This window comes from Mustelus asterias, chromosome 11, assembly GCF_964213995.1.
Source record: "Mustelus asterias chromosome 11, sMusAst1.hap1.1, whole genome shotgun sequence".
In the NCBI taxonomy this organism is placed as follows: domain Eukaryota; kingdom Metazoa; phylum Chordata; class Chondrichthyes; order Carcharhiniformes; family Triakidae; genus Mustelus; species Mustelus asterias.
Genome location: NC_135811.1, coordinates 33,189,008 through 33,209,905, shown reverse-complemented (window position 1 = coordinate 33,209,905; position 20,898 = coordinate 33,189,008). Strand labels below are relative to the sequence as shown.

Sequence of the window (20,898 nt, the reverse complement as noted above, 5' to 3'; positions counted from 1 at the left end):
ATTTCCCCGCCCCCTCTGCCTCTCCCCGCCCACTGCCCCGCCCCCTCTCCATCCCTCCCCGCCCATTGCCCCGCCCCTCTGCCTCTCCCCGCCCATTGCCCCGCCCCCTCTGCCTTTCCCCGCCCATTGCCCCGCCCCCTCTGCCTTTCCCCGCCCACTGCCCCGCCCCCTCTGCCTTTCCCCGCCCCCCTCCCCCTTGCTCATGCCGGCTGTCCGCCATGGCGGTCCCGGTGCAGCGGTTGACCCACATTGCCCTTCATGTGGGCGACAGCGAGCGCCTGGCCCGCGACCTCATGCAGCGCTTCCGCTTCCAGCTGTGCGGCCGGCGGGTGACGGAGCGGGCCCGGCAGCTGGTGCTGAGGAGAGGCTCTGCCGTCTTCATGGTGAACGAGAGCCGGGGGGGAGGCGAGCCCGGGGCCGGGGCCCTGCTGTACGATGTGGCGCCGGGCCCGGGGGTGGACAGCGCCTGCAACGTCTCCTTCCAGGTGAAGGACGTAGAGCGGGCGGCGCTGCTGCTGGAGCGGCTGGGCTGCCGGGTGCTGGTGCCGCCGCGGCCGGTGGAGGATGAGCTGGGCTGGGTCCGGTACTCGGTGGTGCGCTCGGTGGTGGGCAACGTGTCCCACACTCTGGTCCAGCGGGGCGGCTACCGCGGCGAATTCCTGCCCGGCTTCGGGCCTCCGCCGCCGCCCGAGCAGGAGGCCGCCGGCGGGCCCGGGGCCATCACTCACTTCGACCACGTCACCTACGCGTGTCCCCGGCGGCAGAGCGCCGGCATCATGGACTGGTACCGCCGCTGCTTCGGCTTCCAGCGCTTCCTCATCAACCGGTAAGAGCGGGAGGGACTGGAAACCTCCTCACTCACTGGGCACCCAGACAGACAACCTGACCCCATGTAGCTAAATCTGCCCAGTGAGGAACCAGTCTTACTGTTTCAGAGTTGATTTAATTTAACTTATTATTACCACACCTACTGGGATACAGTGAAAAGTATTGTTCCTTGTTATACAGACAAAATATACCGTTCATAGAGTACGTAGGGGAGAGGGAAAGGAGGGAGTACAGAATATAATGCTACAGTCATAGCTGAAATCACAAGACTCAAATCACCTACAGTTGGTAGGTGGCACATTGGTTAGTAATGCTGCCTCTCAGTGCCAGGAACCCAGGTTCAGTTCCTGGCCTTGGGTCACTGTCTGCGTGGAGTTTGTACCTTCTCCCCGTGTCTGTTGGGTTTCCTCCGGGTGCTCCGGTTTCCTCCCACAATTCAAAGATGTGCGGGTTAGGTGCATTGGCCATGCTAAATTGGCCCTTTGTGTCAGGGGGACTAGCAAGGGTAAATGCATGGGGTTACAGGCATAGGGCCTGAGTGGGATTGTGGTTGATGCAGACTCAGTGGGCTGAATGGCCTCTTTCTGCACTCTGGGATTCCGTTCTCTGAAACCTCCTCGCACCTACTGGGCACTGATACAGACAACCTAACCCCATATAGCAAAATATGCACATTGCCCAATGAGGAGCTGTTAGCCCTGCCAATCTTACTGGTTAAAAGTTGATTTAATTTATTATTGGGATACAGTATTGTTACTTGGGAACTATACAGACAAAACATACCTTTCATAGAGTACATAGGGGAGAAGGAAAGGAGCGGGTGCAGAATATAGTGCTACAGTCATAGCTGAAATCATACATTTGGTAGGTGGCACAGTGGTTAGCACTGCTGCCTCTTAGCGCCAAGATTAGAGGGGCTTTAGATTGGTACCACTGGTCGGCGCAACATCGAGGGCCGAAGGGCCTGTACTGCGCTGTTATGTTCTAAGACCTGGGTTCGATTCCTGGCTTGGGTCACGGTCTGTGGAAGCTTTTCTGTTGGGACTGGCTCCATTTAAACTGTGACTGGATCATAGAATGCTACAGTGCAGAAGGAGTCAAGTCTGCACCGACCACAATCCCACCAGGCCCTATCCCCATAACCTCCTGCATTTACCCTTGCTAGTCCCTCTGATACAAAGGGGCAATTTAGCATAGCCAATTCACCTAACCTGCACATCTTTGGACTGTGGGAGGAAACCAGAGCACCCGGAGGAAACCCACGCAGACATGGGGAGAATATGCAAACTCCACACAGTGACCTAAGCCGGGAATCGAATCCGGGTCCCTGGCACTGAGGCAACAGTGCTAACCACTGTACCACCGTGCTGACCAGGGTCCTGGTGAATTGAATCTCAGACTGTAGCACTAAAGAATTCCTCAGAATAGTGTCCTGAGACCAATCCTCTTTTGCTGCTTCATCGATGCCTTTCCTTCCATCAAAGTCAGAAGTGGGATGTTTGCACAATGTTTAACACCATTTGTGACTCATCAGATACTGAAGCTGTCTGTGTCCAAATGCAACAAAACCTGGATAATATCTAGGCTTGGGCTGAGAAGTGGCAGGTAACATTCGCACCACGCAAGTGCTAGGGAATGACCATCTCCAAAAAGAGAGAATCTAACCACCACCCCTTGACATTCAGTGACATTACCATTGCCGAATCCTCCATTATATAAATACTGTGGCTTTAAGAACAGGTTAAAAAAAGGAGGTTGGGACAAGAGAGGCTTGGAGGCTTAAAGGCTTCATAGTCTGCGAAAGGAGAGGCTAGGAATCCTGTAGAGAGTAATTCACCATCTGACTTCCCAAAGCCTGTCCTCAATCTGCCATGCACAAATCAAGAGTGCGATGGAATACTCTCCTCTTGTCTGGATGAGTAAAGCTCCAACAACACTCAAAAAACTCAACACGGTCCAGCACAAAGCTGCTTGCTTGATTGGCACCCCAGCCTGCAGGCCACCTACGTTCTTCACCTTGCAGAAGGGCAATGCCCAGCGATGAGTTACAGTCATGGCTTTCAGACAACTTTGAAAGCTTGTCAGCATAGTTATTTTAATGTTACAACCAGTGCTATGGAATCTAGCCTGCAAGTGTAAACGGGGCAGTTCCGTAGCACTGGCAGCTGAAGTCTATTCTGCTATAAGCACAGTGTGCTACACAAATCGCAACTGAGGCCTTAACAGTAATTCTCATTGTTCAGTAATTTCTTAGTTATCTGGTATTTGTCTGCCTGTCTTTAATTGTATTTTGAAATCCATTCCATTATCTCATCTTCATTTATTTTCTTTCCTCCAAGTGTGATAAGCATTTTTATATTATATAAATTATATTTGTTACAGAATGTAATTTTACAATCAGCAGAGCTATTCGGAGCTTTGAATCATAGACGTCCGACTGTGCAGAAGGAGGCCATTCAGCCCATCGATTCTGCACTGACAATGCCACCCAGTAACCCCACATGTTTACCCAGCTTGTCCCCTTGACACTAAGGGGGCAATTTAGCTTGGCCAATCAAAACATTCTGAAGTATGAAGAACTTTACGATTGGAATAATTTGAAATTTGATGGTGTCACTTCTCTTTGACTCTCAGAAGTGAAGATCTAGATGATGGTTACATCATTGAAGGAAATAACCAGGGAATGCGCTTGGCTGCTATGGAGTACTGGAAATGCAGTGAGGTTGCCATGTCCATGCCTACGAGTGAAGATAAGAAAGTAAACTGCAAATTTGTGTTGGCTGAGTCCTTGCCCAATCTAGGTACAGTATCACTTACAGCATTGGTACCAGCGTAATCTTCACAGGCCTTGCATACTCGTGGTTATTGTTTAAAAAAAATTGTGCACCAACATTGCATTTGAAGGTGAAGAAAAATTCAGACATTCCTTGCAATGCTAATTCCTTTCCAGGCTGATTTTCGATCTCATCATTGAATGCCCTAAATTAATCATCTGGATATAATTCAACCACTTTGGTTTTAGTTTATTGATATTTAACTTCTCTTTCCCTATATGAGCATCAACACTAATGGACACCAGTGACATTCCATGTGATTTTCAACACAAGTCTCCATATTTAAAAAGGTGCACAAATTTAATTCAGGAACCACCGATCTATTATTCTAACATGAGTAAGGGAAATAATTTTGAGGGAGCAAGCTAGCTGTTAACAGTTTAAAAAATAAATGAACATGACTTTAGGTCAGGAAGATCCATTTTGCTTCAAGGTGTTGTAATGTAGGAACACCCTATAAACTGGTCCAGTTGGATTTTCCGTACCCTTTTAAACAGGTTCTACATGAAGGACTTCAATACCAGGGCAGAACATGGGACTGGATAAAAGAATAGGAATTGGAGAGTACTCAGAGCTGTGGTATTGAAGGAGGAATTTCTTCTCTGAGGATCGTGAGTCTGGAATTCTTTGTTGTAGAGGCTGGGTCATTAAGTATGTTCAAGGCTGAAATAGATTTTTAATCTTTAAGGCATGGGTCTCCAAACTACGGCCCGCGGACCACATCCGGCCCGCAGCAGGTCACATCCGGCCCGGATAAAATAAATTTTATTCATTCATTTATAAAACTAATTTTTTTCTTTGGCCCGTGAAAATGTGTAAAATATACGATGTGGCCCTCGTACTGAAAAGTTTGGAGACCGCTGCTTTAAGGGAATCGAGGGTTATGGGGATAAGCCAAGAAAGTGGAGTTGAGGATTATCAGATCAGTCACAATCTCATTAAATGGCAGAGCAGACTCGATGGGCCAAATGGCCTACTTCTGTTCCTATGTCTATGATCTTTATGATGTTGTTTGATTAACTGAACTTGCTTTCAAAACTTGCTGTGGTGGGATTTGAGCTCATGACTACTGCCTTGCTACCATAACCACTATACTTCAGTATCCAGTAGATACAAAACAGTTCTCAAATTAGAGATCATTACACAGTGGTGAGGAATATAAAGAAACTGCAGCTTTTTACTGAGGGAATTCCTGTTGCTAGGTACAGACATCCGGCCTGAGCATGCATATCGTTCACCTTTTTCCTTCTCCCAGTAATTCACACCCATTATTGTCTCAATTTACTCTCATCCATCCTTGTGATAAATATGTGGAGTACCCCACACGAGGGAACCCGACACCAAAGGTTTCCACGTCCAGCCATTTCAATCCAAGTGCTTCCATACGCAGCACGATGCTCCAATTCTTCCTCACCTCAGTGTGACATGCCCGGTACCAATACTCTGACCATAACTACCCCTTGTGATGTTATCACGTTTCCCAGATCTTTGTATGCTCACTATTCTCAATGCTTGATCTCACTCCAAAATCACAAACCCGTTATGCTTCCCACTACTGCTGCATACAGTTCCTTCTACCTATCTAGGTCATCTTCGACCTCTTCTTCCTCTACCCTGGGATTTAAATAGGCAAGGTAAAATTAACTACATGGTTAAGCTAATTTTGAATTGTAATCGAGACCACTGATTCAGCTTCATTGCAAATAATAATTGAAAGCAAAACCAAAAAATCACAATGTTCCCACGATATTCTAAATAAACAATTTGATTTATTAATCACCATAAATCAGTAGATACAACTTACTAGGCTATATGTATGAGTGAAATAGTGTATAAAAATCCAAGCCTTTCTCTTTTTACGTGGTATTAAACTACGATAGATTCCTATCACTGCGTATACTGCCTTAAAGATCTGTGATCCAGCGAGGACTGTGAATTGTTGTGCTTGTGTGTTCCTTGATCTTTTTAGTTGAAATAAAATTCTAAATGGAAAGTTATAAGATTAACAGTTAGTGCAAGTTTAGCTCTGCTCACAGCCATCCCTTTTTATAGTCCAGCACAGATCTGTGAAAGAAACCCGAAAATAAGTTATTGGATCTCTTTTAACATGTTTTTGTGTCTCTTTAGGTAAAAACCAAATTGACACATTTTTGGAGCAGCACCATGGAGCTGGGATCCAGCATGTAGGATTGTACACAACTGACATCGTTTCGACTTGCAAGTCCCTTACAGATGCTGGAGTTCAGTTTTTCTACCCCCCTTCTGGGTATTACACTGAGGTACAGTACTAGTTCAACAACTTTGCCGATCTTCTCAGGAATTAAATTAACTTGCAATTAGGTCAAAAAGCAACGATGAAAAATAGCCCTGCCTAAAATTAATTTTGAGTAGCATTAAAATAGCTAATGACCATTTCCTTTAATGTTCGAGATTATATTTGTGATTTCATATCGAGTTGATAGGATAGTCAAGCAACAATATGGTTTGTGCTAACTGCCTAGAAAGGTTAACTTTTTAATATATATTACTAACTGATCATTCTATTTGCTCATGATTTACTTACAAAAAGTATGATAATTGCATTTATAGAAGAAGTATTTTTTTAAATATCGAACTTTGGTTCAGCATTGTCAACCAATATCACTGACCTGCCACTGATATGGCTTTGGTTGAACCATTTTAGCCACATGCACTCATTTTAGCACGGAGTGTTTACACAATGCAGCTAAACATACTTGATTACCTTCGCCACTGTCCAGTATAAAACTTTGCTGCCCCTCTCTTTCACCAAAGGTTGAAATACTAACATGAATTTATCAGACACAAGACATCTAGTTTTTTGTTCAATAGTTGTAAGTTATTGTTTCACTTCATCAGACTGATCCCCGAGAGTGTCGCCTTGCACAATACGCCATACCCACCATTCGCCATCCACAGTCGTAGTTAAATGCTGCTTGCCTTTTCTCATGGTGTGTCCTGACAGAGCTACTCATTCTTTGGGTTTTTTTTCTTCTGACTGCATAATGCTGTAATTCTGTTTGGTCGAGCTAACCGCAATGACAGCTTCCCCTCCATACAATTGGAGGGCCGAAGGGCCTGTTTCCTGTGCTGTACTGGTCTTTGTTTCCTGTGCTGTACAATATTACTCGTGTTTCGAAGGTACAGAGGCTTGATATTTCACACCAGTTTCATAGAAGAGCAGTAACCAAAGAAGTAAAACATGCATAGTCAAAAAAAAAAGTCACTCTGCTTTTCATCTTTGTATTTTCCCAAGAAACAAGATTGTTAAAGTACAGAAAATACTCCATGCAAATATGAGTATTATGAACATACGAATTAAGAGCAGAAGTCGGCCACTCAGTATCTCAAACTCACTCTGCCATTCATTAAGATCATGGCTGATCTGATTGCAACCTCAATTCCACATTCTCGCCTACTCCCGATAACCTTTCACCCCTTGTATGTCAGGAATCTATCTAGCTCTGCCTTCAAAATATTCAAAGACTCTGCTTCCACTGCTTTTTGAAGAAGAGAGTTCCTAAGATTCACCACCCTCTGAGAGAAAATAATTTCTCCTTATCTCTGTTTTAAATAGGCAACCCCTTATTTTTCAACAGTGACTCCTAGTTCTAGATTCTCCCAAAACAAACAGGAAATATCCACTCCACATCCACCCTGTCAAGACCCTTCATTACCTTGTATGTTTCAATAGAGTCGCATCTTACTCTTCCAAGCTCCAACAGATACAAGCCTAGCCTGCTAAACCTTTCCTCATAAGACAACTCTTCCATTCTGGGTATTAGTCTAGTAAATCTTCACATGCCCTATTAGTCTTTTTAGGCACTAATCAAGAAAGCAATCAGCCAATCTGAATTCAGAATTAACATTTGGCTTATGACTAACATTGGAAAACATTGTTTTATGAGTCATTTAATAATACACTGATAAAAATAGAGACAAAGAGACTGTCCCCAGACGTAACTGGCAAATGCTAAGATGTTGCTGATCTAACGCTGAATAGTTTATTATAGTTAGTTAGTGGATGCTTATTGGTATCAATCATTCCTGTATGAATGCTAAATCTTCAATATTGTTTTATTTCTTATAAAGAGTAACCAATCAGATTTCTTTCAACTCTTGTATCATCTGGATTCATAAGTGTGGCTGTGGGTTTTCCATAACTGCATATAGTTGTTTGGTTGCCATACCTCTGTAGTCTCAATATCGGCAAACATTAAGGATGAAAATCTAACTTTAAAAAGCTTGTTTCATTTCATAATTATTTAATCATTGTAATTTATTCATAATTTAACAAGGCACTAGAAAGTTGAGTGAAACCCATGGCTGCTGTGATTAAGAATTTGTTGCGTCTTAGTTTATGGACCAGCAGCTTAAGCATAACATGCATCTCTATCGTTGTATTGCCAACAGCCGTTGTATCAGTCATCTGTTCTGAATGTACAGTAAACTACAGATACTGCAAATTCTCCAATATTAACCCAGAAGGAGCCAGAGCTCTGTGATCACCCTGATGGCCAGCAGCAGCAGTGACCTTGCTCCACTTATTCACTAGCCTCCAAATAAACTCACCAGAAACAAAAATTCCTTCAATTTATTTATTTTTGATGATTTAAACTTTTCATTTTATTCCTTTCATCTCTCAATTCCCTCTTTCTTTCCCTTTTCAAAGCATGATTTCACAATGAGTTAAATATCCGAATTTATACTAGACAGCAAGATTTTAACTGACTCGAAAGCTGTTCACTTGGCACAGAGTTAAGTGTGGGCTCTGTGTCCCTGAGAATTCCTCAGTCTGGTTGGTTGAAGAGTCACACTGATAATTACCCTGCTCTCTCTCACTGCAGAGGGTACAATGCTGAAAGTGATCTCCAAATAGCACACATTTCTACTCAAAAGCTCTCAAAACATTTGAGAGTAGCTGCAAGGATGATGAACGGTGAGTGTTGTCCCTTTGCTGTTGACCATAAAATCCAGGTCAAAATTTGCCTTCGCAATCCAGAGTGGCAACATTTAGTACAGTCAAACTACAAGCATATGTGAAGTGTACAGCCTATAATTTGGAGTACTCGCTCTGATTCACTGCTTATGCTGCCAATATCAAATACATGATGTGGAGATGCTGGCGTTGGACTGGGGTAAACACAGTAAGAGTTTTAACAACACCAGGTTGGACTTTAACCTGGTGTTGTTAAAACTCTTACAATATCAAATACAGGCAGAGAACATGGTTATATAAGGCAGTGTCTGCACATCAATAATTATTTTACAATAGGTGGAATCTGGTATGAAATATGAGGCACTTCACACTCCTGGTTATACAGACCTATAACATTCATCAACCACCAACCAGCAACACTATCGGTCATAAATATCTGTATCCCAAACGAAGGCAAGAGTAAAATGAGATAATACGAATGTTCCTGATTTCTAATATTGGATTTATTTCTGTCCTTTTTTAGATTTCTTTACAATGTTGTACTGAATCATTTTTACAGTATCCTTGGCAATGAACAAGTGACCAGTGCTTGCTATAAACACTGAACATTACAGGCAGGTTGTTTGATATTTTCTAACATCTGGGAACACCCAACAAGTCAGAAACTAGTTTTTTTGATGGTCAAAGAAAAACGTCCTTTTCCACCCCACTTTTACACACACAAATAGTTAATTGCAAATTTTTTTTGGCCCCATTCTCAATATTTTTATTTTTATTTCTGATGTCTATACTTAGTGAGTCCAAATTTGTTTTATTTTCATAATTTTTCCGTTCTTTATTTTCCACAGAGAGAGAAATGGCAGGAGATCATGAAAGCAGGACAAGACCCAGAGTTGCTTTCACACTGTGGCATACTTCTGGATTCTGAGGTAGATGATGTGCTTTGTAAAGAAGAAACCAAGTGTCATGGACCATCTAAAAGGTTTGTTTTCTGTGAACCAAAGTTGTGGGAAACATTCTAGTCAATTGAACAGTAGGTCTGTGTAATTACATGAAGCATTGAAGGCAGTATTTTAAGGTAACTTTTTAAAGAATGCTTTTTAATTTTCATCTTGGGCCAGAAACCAAATGTAAGTAACCTTCTGAATGCACTCAATACTGCTGACCTCAGGAGGGTGAAGGAATGACATGAGAACATCCTTAGCCTCTGCTCAATGCCTTCCTGAAAGTTCTGATCTCCCCCTTAGTTCCTCATGTTGGCAGTACCACTATTTTTAAAATTCACATTCTTGCTTTTAAATCCATCCCTGGCCTTGCCCCTCTATTTATATATCTTCATCCAGCTGTCAAACCTTTCAAGATTTCTGCTCTTCTCCAACCTGGCCTCTTGTGCATCTCTTACTTTTGTTTCTCCATCACCGATGGCCATACGTTTAGCTGCCTGACCCTAATCTCTTGAGCTCCCTCCCTAAACCTCTACTGCTGTCTATCTTTCCCTCTTGACTTAAGATGCTCCTTAAGATGTACTTCTTTAACAAAATATTTTGATCATCTGACCTAATATCTCCTCAAGCAACTTGGTGTATTTTTTTTGGTAACGGTGAAGCATCTTGATGCATGTTATTACATTAAAGATGTTATCGAAATATAGGTGATTGTCGTAGCAGAAGTTGGAATCTTGACAACATGTTGCACAGAATCTACATTTCGCACATTGATACATAATACATTAATAATAGTCACGAGTCAAGTCACGAGTATCGCACAGCCACAGGTGACTCGGGAGTAGCTCAGTACCGGCTACAATACCATAATGTTTTTTCTCTAACTGTGGAGAAGTTGGGTATTAAAGTTTTTTTTTCAACCTTAAAGTAATAATAGGGGCGGCACGGTAGCACAGTGGTTAGCACTGCTGCTTCACAGCTCCAGGGACCTGGGTTCGATTCCCGGCTTGGGTCACTGTCTGTGCGGAGTTTGCACATTCTCCTCGTGTCTGTGTGGGTTTCCTCCGGGTGCTCCGGTTTCCTCCCACAGTCCAAAGATGTGTGGGTTAGGTTGATTGGCCATGCTAAAAAATTGCCCCTTAGTGTCCTGTAGATTAGAGGGATTAGGGGGTAAAATATGTAGGGATATGGGGGTAGGGCCCGGGTGGGATTGTGGTCGGTGCAGACTCGATGGGCCGAATGGCCTCTTTCTGTACTGTAGGGTTTCTATGATTTCTATGACATTTGCAAGCTGTCGGCCTTTCACCACTTGTCTGAAAAATATAAAGTTTTACACTTCTATCTTGTGATCCGGGAGGGGGGGGGTACAATTTGTCTTTTTTGTTAACTTCATAGAAATGGATTATATTGATGCGCAGAGACCAGATCGTTTCCGATCCATCTGATTAAAAATTGTCTCCTTTCATCCTGTTGTGTTTTGACACTGTCAGCCATTTCTCATTTTATAATTTATAACTTAATTTATAATCAAGTCACGAGTATCGCACAGCCACAGGTGACTCGGGAGTAGCTCAGTACCGGCTACAATACCATAATGTTTTTTCTCTAACTGTGGAGAAGTTGGGTATTAAAGTTTTTTTTTCAACCTTAAAGTAAATATGCAACTTCTAAAATATCATTCTCTTTGTAAGAATATCACACTGATAAAATATGATACCGTTTTGAGGGCAGCACAGCTTCCCCTTTTTTGGGTTGCTAATTTTTGTCAACTAAGGATTTATTTAAATTTTAAAATGAATGTATAATTATTTCTAAGTTTGGAGTCCCAGCTCCAGCAATGTTTGGTACTGGATTATGTAGGTGTTCCTGGGCTGCAGTTCAGTTTTCCTGCCCAATCATAGAATTGCTACAGCGCCAAAGGAGGCTATTTGGCTCATCAGGCCTGCACCAACAGTATTAGTGCAACTGGCCACATCTGGAGCTTGTTCCTAGTATTTGTTTTATGATTGCAGCCCTAATCTCTGCGCTTCCTCCATAAGCTGCTCCTGTACTACTTTCTATCTGATTGGAGAGCAGCATGGGTCTGGGTATGTAATGTGGGAAGCAAAACTTAGTTTGCTTTGTTTTATAAAAAAATCTTGTTCCATAATAAAAAACTTAATTAAATTTGGTTTTCAGTGTATCTTTACAATCAAAATGTTTGCTTTGTTCTAGGTATCTAATGCAAATGTTCACAAAGCCAATCTTTTCTGAAGAGACACTTTTCCTTGAGCTTATTGAGCGAAGGAATGCCTCAGGATTTGGAGCAGGAAACATCCGTGCGCTCTGGAAATCTGTCCAGGCTTGCATGGACCAGGAGGAAAAGAAGAAAATATCAGCGAGGAATGGGTTTGCTCATGATGTGAATAGCTGAAGATTGTGTGTGCCACCTGGTCCAATGACTCCCCTGCTGCCTTCTGTCCCGGGGTTTCTTCTAGCTGTTCTGCATTGAAAAATAACTGCTCTGTATAAATGCACTGTTGACGGGTATTTAACCACTATTTAAACTGGGTTAAAAGTACTAAATTGTGAAGTTTTCCTGGGCCACGTGAATATACTTAGCTGGATTCAAGTTTTTTTTTCTAAACTTGGCTGAATGCAGGAGTTCCCTAGCTGCTCTTCCACCAGTGCTTCAACCAGGGTGACTAGGGGGAGTCGGTTTTTAAAGTGTGAATCATTTGAACTGTTTTTAGCTTGGATCCAGTCAGATTTTAAATCATGCTATTCAGTTATTTGCATTTGTCTGGTTTCTGCCAGAAAGTCCTATAGATTTATGTGTTTTCAGGCAATGTATTCCACCCTGCACTGAGATACATTGGCCCGGGGTTTGAAGTAATAATGGTGCAACCCAGTCAGTGTTCGCCGTCATTATTCCATTGAAACAAACAGCAACTTCTGGAGTCTGTGCATGCGCAGAATAACGTGGAAATCCTGAGGTTGCTGTTAGTGATTCTACCCTTCTCCCAATAGGTTCTGTGTTGAAGTTCCCAATGGGAATACAGTGAAGTGATAAGAATTTCCACCCTTGACCCTTTAGTCTTGCTAAACCCGTGAAAAAGTTGCACTTGATTTTGACGGTGCACTAACTTCATAAATACAGCTAAGCATCCTCAATGGCCCTGTAAAACTCTCATTATATAATTGTGGAATGTCAAATTTCTCCAGGGATTGTTTTTTAAAAAATCACTTTATAAAAGCCTTTTTTTTTTACAAGTTTGTTTATATTTTGGATTAAGACAGAAGCAAAAACGATCATATTTTATTTTGCTACCTGAAATTTTAAATTAAAAAAAGAAGAGTTTTAATTGCCTTTAATTTACTGGGTTACTTCAATGTGATTGGCTGCTTGCTTGTTGCCATCACTGCTGCTGGATGCCCAAGCCACCCCGTTGACTGGAGAAGAGGGCACTATATTAGGGGGGGGGGGGATGTTGTCCAGCCTCTCACCACCCTGTCTTCCCACTCCCACCCCCGCTAGGCTGCCCACACCTGTGTGCAGGTATTATCAGGCCCAATCCGCGTATTAGCTACCTCAATTGACCCTTGATGGATTGTTTAAATACGGCAGGTGGACTGCTGATTTTGATGCCTGCCCATCTTCCATAATATGGAGTTGAGTCAGGGGTGGGCAGGAAAGTGGTGGGATTGGCGCCCGTCCTATTTTACATGGTGCACCCACTGAAAACATGCCCAATGAAGGCATGTAAAATATAGTTCATAAGGTACAGTACAAAAGGAGGCCATTCAGCCCACCACATCTGCGCTGGCCCACTGAAGGAGCAATTTGCCTGGTGCTATACAGCCTTTTGTCGTTAGCCCTGAAATTTCTTTGCAATCCAGATAATGATCCAATTCTCTTTTCAAAGTCTTACTAGACCCTGCCTCCACCACACTAAAGCAGCACATTTCAGATCTTAACCTGTGTGAAAAATTTTTGTGCAAGATAGAAAGCGTCGATGGCATGTTTTTCCCTATCTATTCTCTCCATACCGTTGTCAAATCTTTCCAGTTTCTCTTCATGCTATCGGTGGCACAGTGGTTAGCACTGCAGCCTCACAGCACCGGGGACCAGAGTTCAATTCCAGCCTTGGGTGACTGTGTGGAGTTTTTTTTTCCAGGTGCTCCAGTTTCCTCCCACTGTCCAAAGATGTGCAGACTAGGTGGATTGGCCATGTTAAATTGTCCCTCAGTGTGCCTGGATGATTAGGTTAGAGGGATTAGTGGGGTAAATATATGGGGTTAGGGCCTGGGTAGGCTCTGTTGGAGAGTCGGTGCAGGCTTGATGGGCCAAATTGCCACCTCCTGCACTGTAGGGATTCTATGCTTCTATGAAATCCCGTGAATCTTTTCAGTATTCTCTAATGCATTTACATCCCTCCTAAAATGTGCCCAGAACTAGATGCAGTACTCCAGCTCAGGCCAGACTGGTGTTTTATACACATTTAACAGAACTCCCTTGATTTTGTACTGTATGCTCCTATTGATAAAGCCCTGAATGTAATTTGCTAATCACACACTCAACCTGTCCTACCATTGATGATATATGCACATCTTCTGCTCCTGTATCCCTTTTAGAATTGACCCTAAGTTTTAATGTTGTGTCTCTGTGTTCTCTTGGCCAACACTTCTCTACTTTAAATGTCACCTGTCTACTCGCTTTTGAAGTCGTACACTATCCTCTTCGTGGTTCACAATACTTCCAAGTTTTGTGTCATCTGCAGACTTTGAAATTATACCCTTTACACTAAGATCTAAGACTTGAACGCAATTTAGGCTGACATTTCAGCGCAGCAGTAAAGAACTGCACCGTCAGAAGTATCACCTTTTAGATGAGATGTTAAACTGAGGCACAGTCTGTGGATTTAAACAATCTCGTGACACCATTTGATGAAGAGCAGGGTGTTCTCCCAGATCCATAAGTCAACATCACTTCAAACAATTTATCTGGTGATTAATCTCTTTCCTGTTTGCAGGATCTTGGTGGTGTTTACAAATTGGTTGGTCTGTTTCTCTACGTTACAACATTGACTCCAATTCAAAAGATGCATCTCAGCTTCTATCCCATCAAGCCCTCTTTGAATTTTATGTTTCAATGAGATCAGCGCTCATTTTTCTAAACTCAATCTCACTTCATAGAGCAACACTCATATTAGGAGTGAACTTTGTTGCACCCCATTTAATGCAAGTACATCTTTTGCTCTGAACAAAGATCAAAACGACACAGTACTCGTGGTGTGACCTCTGCAAAGTCCTACGCAGTCCAGCAAGACTTTCTTATTCTTGGCCTTTATTGCAAAGGGTTGGAGTACAGCCTGCAATTTTCCTACTTAGTGGTTTGCTGTACCTGCATATTTATTTTCTATTATTAATCCCCTCTGAAGGTCAACATTTCTCTCAATTCTCCCTACCAAAGTGATTAACCTCACATTTCCCCTCATTATCTTCCATTTTCCGCCACCTTGCCCATTTACTTAACCCAGTGGTTCCCAAACTTTTTTCACTGGGCCGCACTTTCGGAATAAAAATTTGCTCGCGTCACACCGAATTTTTTATTGATGATAAATACATTCAAAAACAAAAAAAAAAACAACTCCTAGCAGTGCTTGATTCATAACATAGAACACAACTATTTTATAATATGATCATGGGACATCCAGAAAGTATAAAACAATCACTTTGGAAAAATATCTAATCCATGTTTAAATGTTTCTTTGATTGTCCTTGAATCTCCCTGCCACACTTGCCATCCTCTCTTGCTGCACCAGTGTGGCGCGCCACACCCTTCGGGAACCACTGACTTAACCTATCTGTTTCCCTTTGTTAAACCAGATAGATTTTGAATGAGTCAAAATCACACCCAGACTTAAATTTGGGCCTTTTGTATGCTCCTCTCAGTTTACTTTCCCACCTCGCTTTATTGTCAGCAAACTCGGATACATAACATTAGATCTTTCATCAAAGTCATTGATTAACTCAAGTAAATGTACAAGAACTGCCCACAAAGGTGGCTCCTTTTTGATTTTCTTTTCCAACGATTGTGAAATTGGAATTAGTGTAGTAGAAATTGGACATAATTTTCCCAGATTCTTGACAAGCCAGACGGTGGATGTAGAGGGTTGTTTTTCAAACTGGAGGCCTGTGACCAGTGGTGTGCCTCGGGGATCAGTGCTGGGTCCACTGTTATTTGTCATTTATATTAATGATTTGGATGAGAATATAGGAGGCATGGTTAATAAGTTTGCTGATGACACCAAGATGGGTGGCATAGTGGACAATGAAGAAAGTTAATTCCAATTGCAACGCGATCTTGATCAATTGGGCCAGTGGGCTGACGAATGGCAAATGGAGTTTAATTTAAACAAATGCGAGGTGATGCATTTTGGTAGATTGAACCAGGGCAGGGTGTACTCAGTTAATGAAGGGGCGTTGGAGAGTTACAGAACAAAGAGATCTAGGGGTACATGTTCATCGCTCCTTGAAAGTGGAGTCACAGGTGGACAGACTGGTGAAGAAGGCATTCGGCATGCTTGGTTTAATCGGTCAGAACATTGAATACAGGAGTTGGAACGTCTTGTTGAAGTTGTACAAAACATTGGTAAGGCCACACTTGGAATACTATGTGCAATTCTGGTCACCCTATTATAGAAAGGATATTATTAAACTAGAAAGAGTGCAGAAAAGATTTACTAGGATGCTACCGGGACTTGATGGCTTGAGTTATAAGGAGAGGCTGAATAGACTGGGACTTTTTTCTCTGGAGCGTAGGAGGCTGGGGGCTGATCTTATAGAGGTCTATAAAATAATGAGGGGCACAGATCAGCTAGCTAGTCAATATCTTTTTCCAAAGGTAGGGGAGTCTAAAACTAGAGGGCATAGGTTTAAGGTGAGAGGGGAGAGATACAAAAGTGTCCAGAGGGGAAATTATTTCACACACAGGGTGGTGAGTGTCTGGAACAAGCTGCCAGAGGTGGTAGTAGAGGCGGGTACAATTTTGTCTTTTAAAAAGCATTTAGACAGTTACATGGGTACGATGGATATAGAGGGATATGGGCCAAATGCGGGCAATTGGGATTAGCTTAGGGGTTTTAAAAAAGAAAGGACGGCATGGACAAGTTGGGCCGAAGGGCCTGTTTCCATGCTGTAAACCTCTATGAAATGTATACTTGTGCACTATCTGGTTTTTTTAAACCAAAACAATCAGGTTGTGGCCTATTTCTCTTTTCCTTAAATAGGGCAGCACGGTGGCACAGTGGTTAGCACTGCTGCCTCAGCTCCAGGGACCGGGGTTCGATTCGTGGCATGTGCGGAGTTTGCATGTTTTCCCCATGTTTGCGTGGGTTTCCTCCCAGATTTCAAAGATGTGTGGGTTAGGTTGATTGGCCATGTTAAATTGCCCCTTAGTGTCCCGGGATGCGTAGGTTAGAGGGATTAGCGGGGTAAATATGTGGGGTAATGGGGATAGGGGCCTGGGTGGGATTGTTGTCGCTGCAGACTCGATGGGCCGAATGGCGGCCTCCTGTATTGTAGGGATTCTATGAAAGTTCCCTGTACTGTGCTTGAAAATCACCATAAGCCCCTACTTGAGCAACACAATAATAAAGATTCTAGGTAAAGGGCCCTTGCCTTAATCTTTAATACATATTTGTAACACACATCAACGGAATTTGCTTTTTATGTATATTTACTGCTTAAAAGTTCAAAATTGTTAACTTGTAAATTTTGCTACTGTTGTAGCCATGTATATGTTGGAATAATAGTTTGCTTTGAGATAGCTCGGAAACATGAAAATGTTAAAACCATTTCTTTGTATGCTGTGGTTTCCGGGGAAACTGAATAGTTCCAAATACCATTATTACCGTCTTTTGTATGTTTTCTTTTCCAACAGCTGGTGGCACCTTAAGTGAATACGTCAATTCTGACACTTATTTATTTTTATACTTTTTTCTAATTTATTCAAGATATATCAATCACCTGCTGCCTGGAGTTTTGATAAATTTATTCAATTCAAGGAAATGTTTTAAAATAATTGACTCAATCATAAATGCAATGTAATAGAAAACACTTGCAGGCAAAATTGAGTTAGGATTGTGATTTCAGATATTCTCTTTAGAAAATTAGCCAATAATTGATGTGCACGACCAATAATTGTGAATAAATAAAGGATTCTTATTGCTGCTCTTTATACTGAGGAGTGACTAGGTTATAGTTGTCGATGCTAAAATGCCTATTTATAGTATACTGATTTCTGTGACTGGGTACTTATTTTGTTTTCCAAACTCATTTAGACTTGTGTATCCTTCCAATCAGAAGGTGAGTAAGCATTGTTCTCCCAAACACCTGGACAATCGTGTTATATAAAAATACCGTAGAATCCTCTCGCCAAAACGTGGATATCGGACCTTCTGGAGATAAGATAGGATGATGGTAATTTGAGTAACAGAATACAGCAGTGGTATTATCTACTTGGTAGGATCTTCAGTTTTCTGTAGGAACATGCTAATCCTGACATTGGGTCCTACTGTTTTTTTTGTTCTCATGCGAATCTGTATAATACCTTGTTCGTTTGGAGATGCATGCTATTCCTAAAAACAATTTCCTTAAAAACGTTCAAGGTAAAACAGGAACTACACAGAGCCTGAGGGTTAGCTACGAAACATGATGCATGCATGCTAATAACTTACTAAACATGACATGAATTATTCAATAAATTCTTAGCTGGTCACAAGTATTAGAATATAATTTTAGAAACAGCCCAAGTAATATGGATACATTAAAATATAACAAGCCATGCTTGTAAAACTAGACTTAAAAGTGTAAGAACACAAGAACTAGGAGCAGGAGTAGGCCATCCGGCCCCTTGAGCCTACCGCCATTCAGTAAGATCATGGCTGATCTTTTTGTGGACTCAGCTCCACTTACCCACCTGCTCACCATAACCCTTAATTCCTTTACTGTTCAAAAATCTATCCATCTTTGTCTTAAAAACATTCAATGAGGTAGTCTCAACTGCTTCACTGGGCAGGGAATTCCATAGATTCACAACCTTTTGGGTGAACAAGTACCTCTTCAACTCAGTCCTAAATCTGCTCCCCCTTATTTTGAGACCATGCCCCCTAGTTCTAATTTCACCTGCCAGTGGAAACAACCCTCCCCCCCGCTTCTATCTTAACTATTCTCTTCATAATCTTATATGTTTCTATAAGATCTCCCCTCATTCTTAATTCCAATGAGTATAGTCCCCGTCTACTCAGTCTCTCCTCGTAAGCCAACCCTCTCAACTCTGGAATCAACCAAGTGAATCTCCTCAGCACCCACTCCAGTGCCAGTATATCCTTTCTCAAGTAAGAAGACCAACGTTCAATAGAAGTTACGTTACATTATTGGGTGTATTCTACAGGCCCCCAAAAAGTGGGAAAGATATAAACACATTTTCAGAAAGATTTAAAAACTCTGAATAGCAATAATGGGAACTTAAATTATCCTAATATAGTTTGGGTTGGTAATGTGAAAGGCAGCGAGGCGGAAGAGTTTCTGAATTGTGTTCCTTTTAATAGTAAGTTTCCAGCCCAACCAGGAAAAATGTAAAGCAGCAAAGGGCAGCCTTCAAATGGATGGTTCAGATACATTCCCATAAGGAGGAAAGGTAGTGCAACCAAAACCAGGGCCCCCGTGATAGTGAAAGAGTAAAATAAAGCAGAAAAACGGTACATATAACAGAGGTCAGGGAAATCAAGTGGGAGCCAGGCTGAAGATAGTTCAGGGGTAAGTCCAAAAGGAAATGAGAAGCAAAGTGTGAGTATGAGAAAAGGCTGGCAGTAAACATAAATGGGAATCTAAAAGTTTTCTTGAAGATGTTACCAAAGTCATAGTGAAAGAGAAAGTCGTGATACTGGATGGGTCAAAAATTAGATATTAGGCTCAGCGTACCTAAAAGTTGAAAAGTCGCCAGGATAGAGTAGATGCAATCTTGGATGCTGAGAGAAGTAAGGATGGAAATTGTGGAGGCACTTGTAATTTCCAATCCTTGGATATGGGGATGGTATCAAAACGTTGGACAATTGCAAATATTACACCCTTTTTCAGGAAGGTTGGTAAGGATATATCCAGCAATTATAGATCAATCAGTTTAACCTTGGCAGTGGGAAATCTTTCAGAAATAAGATGGAAAAAAATTAATAACTTGATAAATGTGGATTAATGAAGGAAAGCCAGTTCAGATTTGTTAAAGGTTAATCTTATTTCACTAACTTGATCGAGGTTTTTCTTTGATTAAATAACAGGTTCATGAGGGCAATGCGGTGAACTTCCAAAAAGTGTTCGGTTAAAATGCCACACAATAGATGGGTGTGCAGGGCACAATTTTGCAGAGACACAAAACTTTTATTGTGAACCGTGAGGAAGATAGTGATAGGCGTCAAGAGGACAGGCTGGTGGAAAACACATTGCAGATGAAATTTAATGCAGAAGAGTGTGAAGTGATACATTTTGGTCAGAAGAACAAGGAGAGATGATACAAAATAAAGGTTAGAATTCTCAATGGTACTGGAGCAGAAAGACCTGGGGGTATGAGCACAAATCATTGAAGGCGGCAGCATAGATTGACAAGGTTGAAACGGCATGCAAAGGGTTTAAAAGTTTGTTGACAATGTAATGTCCAGATTTTAAAGAAATACAAAAGGATACTAAGCTGCATGAGAAGATTTGTGACTGGAATTCATTTTTATGTACAGCTTAAACCTAATGGAATTTGAAAATCACAGTAAAGTTTATTTATGCATAAGTAGGCTTAAATTAACTGCAATGAAGTTACTGTGAAATTCCCCCAGTCGCCACACTTTGGCGCCTGTTCGAGTCAATGCACCTAACCAGCATGTCTTTCAGACTGTGGGAGAAAACCGGAGCACCCGGAGGAAACCCATGGGGAGAACGTACAAACTCCACACAAACAGTGACCCAAGCTGGGAATGGAACCCAGGTCCCTGGTGCTGTGAGGCAGCAGTGCTAACCACTGTGCCACCTATTGGAAAGGCCAATGGCAAGGGGGATGCCCCTTGGGCAGTGTCAGCCTGGGCAATTCTCAACAGGCACCTTGGCCCTGCCCACAGACAGTGCCAGGGTGGGCCATGAAGAGGTGGTCCGATCGGGGGCGGGGGGAGCCCGCTGCCGCTCTGCCGTTGTAATCAAATTGGGGAAGGGAGGCCCGATTGGTCTGAGCAGTGGGGGTGGGGGGGGCTAGGTGCCCATATGTTGTAGGGCTTGTGATCGGCTGTGGGCCTCCATGATTGTGGCGTGGGCG

At 42.3% G+C, this 20,898-nt stretch overlaps 1 protein-coding gene across 1 annotated transcript; it reads left to right on the top strand.

Annotated features, from left to right (window-relative positions):
- The first annotated feature begins 207 nt into the window (after positions 1–207).
- Positions 208–12,912, top strand: hpdl (4-hydroxyphenylpyruvate dioxygenase-like). The gene is made up of 5 exons (XM_078223406.1): positions 208–826; positions 3,463–3,629; positions 5,790–5,941; positions 9,468–9,601; positions 11,778–12,912. Exons 1-5 carry the CDS (start codon positions 219–221, stop codon positions 11,974–11,976), a joined length of 1,260 nt encoding a protein of 419 aa, XP_078079532.1. The 5' UTR covers positions 208–218; the 3' UTR covers positions 11,977–12,912.
- The last annotated feature ends 7,986 nt before the right edge of the window (positions 12,913–20,898 follow it).